This window comes from Salvelinus namaycush, chromosome 33 (assembly GCF_016432855.1).
Source record: "Salvelinus namaycush isolate Seneca chromosome 33, SaNama_1.0, whole genome shotgun sequence".
NCBI lineage: Eukaryota > Metazoa > Chordata > Actinopteri > Salmoniformes > Salmonidae > Salvelinus > Salvelinus namaycush.
In genome coordinates, this window is record NC_052339.1 from 15,117,967 (window position 1) to 15,128,592 (window position 10,626).

The window sequence follows — 10,626 nt, forward strand, 5'->3', positions numbered from 1 at the left end:
GACTTTAGGCTTGTACAACTGCTAGCAGGGGGTTGAGGTCAAGTGTGCTTGGCATCATGACCAGAATCATATAGTTCTTGTCCCAAATGGCACCCAATTTCCTTTATAGTGCATTACACATTATTAAACAATAGTAATGCAAAGTAGTGCACTATATAGGGAATAGGGTTCCATTGGGACACATATATGCTTAGTCCATGACCTACATTCACCATTCCTTTATGTTAAGATGCAGGCTATGAATAGCATGCATACAAAACATATTATCACAATCATTAGCCTTAGCTGCTTTTAGAGGGGCATTTGTTTTCCACTGCTGTCCATTAGAGTTTACCAGCCTCTAAAGATAAGCTGCTTTTCAGGCGTGAATCAAAAGGAGATGGAATTAAGCATCTAGCTCTAAGCGGGGATAGGATTGCTGGTATCAATAAATTGACTGCTTTCTGTGAGAAACCAGTTAGAGATCACTTGTTTAGAGGGTGGGAATCCATAAGAGAGGTACCAAGTCCATCAATGTTGTTAGGCACTGACCCCTAGTGGTTAAGGTGAAGTACTGGCCTGAGTGCATGCATTGCTCCTCTCCTCTGTGCTCCTCGTCTCCTCTTTTCTCTTCAGAGTAGGTGGTTATTCATCAATATATTAAACAATCGGCAACATTTTGTAATACACGGCAGAAGAAAGTGAATACAGAGAAATACACAGTAAATAATATTTATACCGAACAAAAATATAAATGCAACGTGCAGCAATTTCAAATGTTTTACTGAGTTACAGTTCATATAAGGAAATCAGTCTGTTGAAATACATTCATTAGGCCCTAATCTATGGATTTCACATGACTGGGAATACAGATAGGCATCAGTTGGTTACAGATACCTTAAAAAAAGGTAGAGGCTTCAATGGCTGTGATTCTGCTGGATATTGGAGGGAACTGGAACACGCTGTTGTCAAGTCGATCCAGAGAACTAGGACATTTTCAGCTTCCAGGAATTGTGCACAGATACTTGCGACATGAGGCTGTGCGTTATCATGCTGAAACATGAGGTGATGGCGGCAGATGAATGACACGATAATGGGGCTCAGGATCTTGTCAGGGGCGTAATTGGTTTTAGAAGTGGGGGGACATATATATATAAATATTATTTTTTTCTTCTGTCAAATAAACACTCCAAACAACCTACCCGACTGCTCGGAGGCATCCACATGTTCCTAAGGCACAACATTTCCTAGTTTTGTATCACATTCCAATGATATAACTGGGGAGGACAAAAATGGAATTTCAGAATGTGGATGTCCCCCCCTTCCCCGTCCCCAGTGAAAGATGCACCCCTGGATCTCGTCATGGTATCTCTGTGCATTCAAATTGCCATTGATAAAATGCAATTGTTATTGTTTTCCGTAGCTTATGCTGTACCATACCATAACCCCACTGCCACCATGGGGCACTCTGTTCACAACGTTGACATCAGCAAACTTTTTGCCCACACAATGCTATACACGTGGTCTGCGGTCGTGAGGCCGGTTGGACGTACTGCCAAATTCTCTAAAATGACATTGGAGGAGGCTTATGGTAAAGAAATTAACATTCGATTTTCTAGCAACATCTCTGGTGGACATTCCTGAGGTCAGCTTGCCAATTGCATGCTCCCTCAAAACTTGAGATATCTGCAGCATTGTGTTGTGTGACAAAACTGCACATTTTAGAGCGGCCTTTTATTGTCCCCAGCACAAGGTGCACCTGTGTAAGGATCATGTTGTTTAACCAGCTTCTTGATATGCCACACCTGTCAGGTGGATGGATGATCTTGGGAAAGGAGAAATGCTCACTAACAGGGATGTAAACAACATTTGTGCACAAAACTTGAGAAATAAGCTTTTTGTGTGTATGGAACATTTTGGGGATCTTTTATTTCAGCTAATGAAACATGGGACCAACACTTTACATGTTGCGTTTATATTTGTTCAGTGTATTTTCAAACACGTTGTCACACACGCTCTTTCAACATACTCTAATACAGGGGGAGAGGCTAGATGACAATTTGATAGATTGTTTGGCATGTTGCAGGTTGATAGCTGATATGTTCTCCTACTGACTTAATCCAAGCAGAAGAACTAGGAAATAAATGTATCAATAGTATAAAAACATCTGGATCAAGTCTTTGTGGATTGTCACATTCTTCACTACTGATGCTTGTGTTGTTGTTAAGTATGACTACTAGTAAATACATTTTATACCAAGGATAGTGTCATGAAATTATCATTTTTAGGATGTATGTGTATCATACAGTATTGCATTATCAATACACACACAGTATACATGAACGTTGTTCCATAATTACATGACTTCAATTGACAACAAATAGCTTGATTCAACAATAACCTGCTACATAATTTCTATTGACCGTGTAAAAAATAGTTTTTTTTGGCACATTTTTCTGACTGTTGAACACAGTGACACAGATCATCGAAATATGTTTTTCTCAAGTGTGTGATTCTCAGTTAACTCATTCTTACATTGATTTCACATATAATACTATTTTCACATATATCATAATTCCTAAAAGTACATATCTAAAAATACATGGTACTTGGGCTGAACATAATTCCATGATGACTATTATAATTCTACAACAAGGAAATTGGCAATTTGCAGACAATACTCAGACAACAGTCACAGAACCACATTGTGCCTTTTGCAGCACTGACCGAACCACAGATCCAAGGGCATATAGCATATAGGCTAATTATCCTTTATTGATATTGTCTGTAACTAGGGGCTCATTAAATGCTGTTGGAAATGTTACAGTATGGTTGGTCATGGCAGCGTGTCATCAAAGTTTCACTGAAGAGCAAAGACGTATGTCTGATCGATCATTGGCAGGGCAGTGGTAGCTAGCTAGAGCACTGGCAGAGCATTGGTAGAATATTGATAGCTAGATAGGCTATGCTGCAGTCTGGCCCAGTCTGGTTGTGTAGCCCAACCAACCCAGGGCTCTGGCTTCACAGTCCAGTTCCACAATCCAATTTCTCCTCTGAGGAGGAATAAAGTTCATTCATTCATTTATCCATCCAGTCATACATCTACCTGTCTATCTACACATCCACCTATCCATCCATCCACCCAATCCATCCACCCAATCATTCACATGATAGTGACCCTCTCTGGTGAGACGTGTGCTGCTGCTCCAACAGGGTCCTGGCGCAACTGGCTGCTCTCAGCTCCCCGTTTGATCCTGTGGAGCCTCCGTCCCACACAGGGGATCAGCAGGAACACCTTCCCCAGGATGACACACACAGGCAGGGCCAGGGCCACCACGAAGTTAGGGGGTAGGTAGAAACGGTAAGCCTCCTCCTCAAAGGCCCGCTTCCAGCCGAACAGCAGAGCATGGAACGTAGCGATAAGCAGAGCGATGTAGCCCAGCGTCGACTAGGGGAGAAGGAGAGAGAGAAACACATGCATGCATCAACAATACATTATATCACAGTTTTTACATCTACAGTAAGAACATGATTACAAACAACATGTAGAAGACTACTCAGAAAACAAACAAATGTTTTGGCCAGAGTTGACCGCTTGTTATTATTTCTTAGTCAGTATTATTAATCAGAGGCCTTTCCATAAGAATGTTCATCATCCTCATCACCATCTTCATTGTCATCATCTTCCGCCTCACCATCACCATTATTATCATCATCAACAGTGTCTGTCTGAGTACCTGAATAAAGCTGAACTCCCTCCAGTTGAGGGCGCTGTTAACAGAAGGAATGGAGGTGACGGCCAGGAGAGAAAGGAGCCCGAGGCTCATGATACCAAAGGACAGGTACATCTCCACTCTCCACACCTCCTCCTCATTCCACGAGTTCTCCACGTTAGCATGGACCTGCAGAGAGAACACAGACACACATACATTCAGTAAACACATACTGTATGAATACAAAAAAAAGTCACACAAACATAGTTTACTCACAAATAAACACTCACTTAACATGAAATAAATGCTCACAACCGCACGCACACCTGAGTAAAAATGACAAAGAAAATTAAATATCATCCCCTCAAAAATGCCGCTGCCTGATTTATCTAAATGAGGAGACTTAGTTTTCGGTCTAAATTTGGCAGAATGTTCATTCATTAACAAAAGCCTCTACAGTCCACTGGCTGTGTGTGTGTGTGTGTCTGTGTGTGTGCCACACAAGGTGAAATAAAGCAAAACCGCATGCAGCATATCAAGCTATTTCAATACAACTGCAGGAGCACCTCAGATGCCATATGGGTCTAACAGGCCTGAACTAGAGGACAGGCTGACGTGGCCTGGATTCACACACACACACACACACACACACACACACACACACACACACACACACACACATATACAGCCAGAGGTGTGTTTGAGAAGCAAAACACACAGCGAGAGATGTGCTTGAGAGTGCAGCTGATGCTGTGGCCTGGATCGACAGACACACAGACACACACAGCTAGAAGGGTTTGTGTGTGCGTGAGAATGAAGGATGCTGGGAAGCGGGTTGCAGTAAGAGACAGATGAAGGTCAGAGGAGGACGTGAATGAATAAACTGAGATTAAACCGGTGAAGATGCAGATAAGCCACATAGATCAGTAGATAAATGTTGCAGGAACATTTTGGATGTACAACCGTTGCATATACTGCAATATGTATGTTGTTCACAATACCCAATTGGAGTGAGAACATAGCTTATAGTTTCACTTATATGAACAAGGAGGAACACCATGAGTAAAAGATGCATTGCAATTCGTTTGTGAAGAAGAAGATGTGTACTATATGGTAACCGAAGGATCTACAGTATGTGCATGCTGTTTGTCCCTCTGGTCTTCCCAGTGCAGCTGGCTGGCTGTCGTAAGTGTTGTTTATGGCCATGCCTCAGGAGCCACAGCACAAATAGATGAGTCACTCTGAGGCCAAACATCCAATCACTTCAATGTGGGTCACTCTCAAGATTAGAATTATAGAGGAGAATAAAACTGCATAACGGTTACAGTGTTGCTGCATTGTTGCTGATTCACGATTCCAAAGTGAACTTAATCTGATAAAACATCTACAGACCTCAATTACATAAACAACAGCATTTATGAAGGGTGTCTTTGACCTGACACAAACACTATTCTTCAGATATACTAAATGTTCTATCCATATACTGTCCATATTGTCTGTACATCCCATTACATATACAGTACAAGTCAAAAGTTTGGACACTCCTATTCTTTCAGGGGTTTTTCTTTATTTTTTACTCTTGGCATTCTCTCAACCAGCTCCATGAGGAATTATTTTCCAACAGGCTTGAAGGAGTTCCCACATACAGTGCCTTGCAAAAGTATTCATCCACCTTGGCATTTTCCTATTTTGTTGCATTGCAACCTGTAATGTAAATTGATTTTTGGGGGGATTTCATGTAATGGACATACACAAAATAGTCCAAATTGGTGAAGTGAAATTTAAAAAATAACTTGTTTACATTTTTGTTTTTTAAATATAAAAAACAGAAAAGTGGTGCGTGCATATGTATTCACCCCCCTTGCTATGAAGCCCCTAAATAAGATCTGGTGCAACCAATTACCTGAAGAATGGGCAACCAATTACCTGAAGTGGTGCAACCAATTACCTTAAGAATGGGCAAAAATGTAATAGTTATGATAGTTATGCACGCTAAAGTTTTCTGTTTGTTTTGTCTAATTTTTTTGTTAATTTCACAATAAAATATATTTTGCATCTTCAAAGTGGTAGGCATGTTGTGTAAATCAAATGATACAAACCCTTAAAAATATATTTTAATTCCAGGTTGTAAGGCAACAAAATTGGGAAAATGGCAAAGGGGGTGAATACTTTCGCAAGCCACTGTGTGCTGAGCAGTTGTTGGCTGCTTTTCCTTCACTCTGCGGTCTAACTCATCCCAAACCATCTCATTTGGGTTGAGGTCAGGTGATTGTGGAGGCCAGGTCATCTGATGCAGCACTCCATCACTCTCCTTCTTGGCCAAATAGCCCTTACACTGCCTGGAGGTGTGCTGGGTTATTGTCCTGTTGAAAAACAAATGATAGTCCCACTAAGCACAAACCAGATGGTATGGCATATCGCTGCAGAATGCTGTGGTAGCCATAATGGTAAAGTGTGCCTTGAATTCAAAATAAATCACTGACAGTGTCAACAGCAAAGAATCCCCACACCATCATACCTCCTCCTCCATGGTTCACGGTGGGTACCACACATGAGGAGATCATCTGTTCACCTACTCTGCATCTCACAAAGACACGGCGGTTGGAACCAACAATCTAAAATTTGGACCAAAGGACAGATTTCCATCAGTCTAATGTCCATTGCTTGTGCTTCTTGGCCCAAGTCTCTTCTTCTTATTGGTGTGCTTTAGTAGTGGTTTCTTTGCAGCAATTCAACCATGATTCGAGCAGTCTCCTCTGAACAGTTGATGTTGAGATGTGTCTGTTACTTGAACTCTGTGAAGCATTTCTTTGGACTGCAATCTGAGGTGCAGTTAACTCTAATTAACTTACCATCTGCAGCAGAGGTAACTCTTGGTCTTCCTTTCCTGTGGCAGTCCTCATGAGTGACAGTTTCATCATAGTGCTTGATGGTTTTTGCAACTGCACTTGAAGAAACTTTCAAAGTTCTTGACATTTTCCAGACTGACTGATCTTCATGTCTTAACGTAATGATAGACTGTCATTTCTCTTTGCTTATTTGAGCTGTTCTTGCCTTAATATGGACTTGGTGTTTTACCAAATAGGGCTATCTTCTATATACAACCCTTACCATGTCAAAACACAACTGATTGGCTCAAACGCATTAAGAAGGAAAGAAATTCCACAAATTAACTTTTAACAAGGCACATGTGTTAATTAAAATGCATTTTGTTTAACACTTTTTTGGTTACTACATGATTCCATATGTGTTATTTCATAGTTTTGATGCCTTCACTATTATTCTACAATGTAGAAAATTGTAAATATAAAGAAAAACCTTTGAATGAGTAGTTGTGTCCAAACTTTTGACTTGTGCTGTATATATACATACAGTATATATACTTATACTCCGGACTCAGACATTGCTCGTCCTAATATTTCTATATTTCTTAATTATATTATTTTACTTTTAGAGTGTATTGTTCGATATTACTGCACTGTTGTTGCTAGGAACACAGGCATTTCACTGCACCCGCAATAACATCTGCTAAATATGTGTATGCGACCAATAAAAAGTATTTTGATTTGACACACACACACCCTCCCTCTCCCCTTCCCCCTCCCTTTCTCTCTAACTCTCTCTCCCCCTCCCTTCCTCTGTCCATCACCCACCTGTTGGTAGGCCATGTTGAGGAGCAGGTATCTCTCTGACCTCCTCATGGGTAGACAGAGGCTGTAGAGAACGTGGACACACCCCAGGAAGAAGCTCAGCAGCCCCAGCTGTTTCCTGCTCTGTAACCAGCCCTCCAGCCAGTGAGGGAACCTCCTGTACTTAGTCTTATAGTACAGCTGGTGGACCGCGGCTAGCTGGCCAGCCAGGTAGACTAGAGCGAGTAGTGTTATGGCCACTGTGGGCAGAGTCCTATTCACCATCTCTATAGGGATCTTATAGAAGTCACTCTGCTTGCTCTTTACATACGGGTGGATGATGTCCCGGACAAAGGAATAGGCGAAGAAGAAGATGGAGAGAGCCACAGTGGCTAGCACGGGGCCTTTCCAGTCGGAGAAGAGGCGCAGGGGCATGTTCTCAATCTCTCTGGAGGAGGAGAGGGCTCCCATGTCCACTGGGGTGAAGTTGAGCTGCCTGGTCAGCTCCATGATCTGCTGTCTGCCCTCTACAGAGTTACTGCAGATGTACACCTTGAGGAATGGGTAATCAAGCAATAATAAATCAAGGTAGTCAATCAGTCAGTCAATCAATCAATCTAATATGTATGACATAGTCAATCAATCTAATATGTATGACATGGTCAATGTGCATTGCATGTATTGTGAATGTGATGTAATGTGTAGTGTACATTTTTTTCTAAACAACCTCGGGGAAGGCTTATCTTGTCAATCATAGGCATGAAATAACAAATAATTAGCAGATATAATTATGTAAAAGGAAAACATGGATGTGGTTGTTTCTATCCCTTGTGACTGACACAAACACAATCTGATTCCCTGGTTCATAATATCGAGCTTGTTTTTTCATTGTCCCAATTGTGTTAATTGAATTTACTGTGTGCATTTACTGTGTGTGTGTGTGTGTGTGTGTGTGTGTGTGTGTGTGTGTGTCCAGAATGGTTTTATTTGAAGAAGGATGGCAGCATAAAATGTTCTTCTCAGCTGTAGAGTCTCACTATAATCCTTGCATAATATTTGGAGGAATTAGTCTCCCTCCCAGGCAAGCACAGACCAGACTGTTAATGCTTTAACCAGCTCAGTAGCCTGCCACTCCTTCTAGTGAGGATATCATAGGAATAAAGACGAGGGTGCAGTGACTTTACCCTGATATGCGATATGTCATAATCATGTTTGATCTGTCCCCCGCATATGACATCATCATGCCGTAGGGGGAGGGGATGTATTGAGGAGAATGTCAGTGCACCTCTTTGAAAGGTCAGCCAATCAGATTGTGTCAACAACAATGGTTTGTAACAACTGACATTGAACAACTGAGAATGATGTAGAGAGAGGTAGCTGCTGTCCAAAAAAATCACAACAAACGAGTGTTAGGACAATGGATGCTTAGAGACTATCAGCAGCCATTTGGCTGATCCTGTTGCAGAGTCTGATGCTGCCATTTAATTTCTCTGTAAACGGATGTTAGCCAGTTTGGCACCACAGCAGAAAGAGATCTGGAACCATGCTAGACAGACAGGTCAACATCTATACTGCCTTGGCTGCCAACACTGTTATTTCAGCAGATTCAGCTCTGGGTCCAACTTTAATAGACTGAGTGGTTTGTTACCTGCAACAAGTCTGTACCAGGGGAGACATTCTATTTATGTAAAAATACTAATTTAGTCATAAGTCGCTATGCGTTATTTATGCAATACAATATTTAGAAGTTAAAAATGAATGACTAACTGTGCAATGAGTTAAAGAGTGGGACAGTGTTTGATCCTGAATTAATTCTGAATAAGTAAATCCTGAAATTAACCTTGTGTGTGTCCCAAATGGCACCCTTTCCCCTAAATAGTTCACTACTTTTGAGCAGAGCCCTTTGGGACACAGGGAGCCATTTGGGACACAGACCTCTTCTTCCATCTTACCTGTCTGCTGGCATCTTTGGGTCCAGACTGCATAGCCCAGGCAGATATGACATTAAAGCCCTTCACAACTGTAGAGTCTGGGAGCAGGGAGGCCAGGTACTCAGCATTGGACTCAGGGTACTGGTTCACACGGCGGTTGTTGCTCACGTCCACCAGAACCTTAGAAGAAGAAGAAGAATGGAAATGTGTCTTTTTGCTCACAACCCAATCCCCTGACACACACACAAAAACACACACACCTTCCCTGCCAGCAGATGCTTGAGGTCCCAGAGAACAGAATAATGCTCCCTGCGGATAGCGAGGAAAACCACAGAAGCTTTACCCACAGCGTCTTCATGGTGGGTCACATCAACAACATGAGGGAAGAACTCAGCGGCCCGTTTGGGTTGGCGGCTCCCCACCACCACTTTGAAGCCACAGCGGAGCAGACGGATGGTCAGGCACTTGGAGAAGTCACCCGAGCCCAGGATGGCTATAACAGGCTTGTGGAGGGGACTGTGGGGAGGAGGGTCCCTGGGGCCATTCTTCCTCACCCCGTTGGGGAGGAACAGGGAGGGGGTGGTAGGGTGGGCTGTGTCGGTGTAAGCCGGGCTGCTGCAGCCACTGCCCAGCATGGAGATGGTGTCCATCCTGAGGCTCCAGACCTCTCCTGTCCTTTAGGAGGACGTCTCAGGTTCTAGGATGGTGGAATATGGTTAGATAGTTATGTACAGTACTTGATTTTTGAGCATAGAGATAGATGGTGTCTGGCTATAACTTTACATTATAAGATAAAAAATACACTGAACATTCACAGTGTAGTACATTGCCTCCAACTGTGTGAACTGCGGTTTGCTTGCTCTCTGACCAGAAGAGAGTAAGTACCCTTGGTAACATCTATCCACCCAGCTGCCTGGTTCCCTAGCCTATCAAGAAGGAATTCCTCCCTTTTACTCTGCAGGATGCAGCAACAGCTTGTTAGGCCAAGTACAGTCAAACTGGAGACATTCATTGCAGAGTGTTATTAGTTTGGGATGCTGATGGTTCCTTCTTTGGTGGTCTGGACGTTTTAAAACCGGGAACACATTATGATGATGCAAAGCTTGGGGACCTTAATTGGTTATATTAAATTATCTAACTGCCTGCAAATTGTAGATTAAATCAAATTAGATAAATCAGGGTGGAATCTAATATATGTGGTTGATGTACAGTATGTCTAACCAGCCAAAAAATATATGATATATATTATTAAAATGATATTAATCGACTACACTACCAACTACAACGTGATATTAAATTAGTATGGTAGGCTATAGGTTGCTTTCAGGTTATAAAAAAAAGAATTCTCAAAATATGTCACCAATGTAATCTTAT

At 42.1% G+C, this 10,626-nt stretch overlaps 1 protein-coding gene across 1 annotated transcript; it reads right to left on the reverse strand.

Moving 5' to 3' along the window:
- Window positions 1-1,972: 1,972 nt before the first annotated feature.
- steap2 (STEAP family member 2, metalloreductase) lies at window positions 1,973-9,902 on the reverse strand. Its single transcript, XM_038972660.1, has 5 exons — window positions 9,513-9,902; window positions 9,274-9,432; window positions 7,346-7,873; window positions 3,717-3,881; window positions 1,973-3,427 (listed from the first exon to the last, which is right to left on the reverse strand). The coding sequence occupies exons 1-5, from the start codon at window positions 9,900-9,902 to the stop codon at window positions 3,143-3,145; spliced, it is 1,527 nt and encodes a 508-aa protein (XP_038828588.1). The 3' UTR covers window positions 1,973-3,142.
- Between the last annotated feature and the right edge of the window lie 724 nt (window positions 9,903-10,626).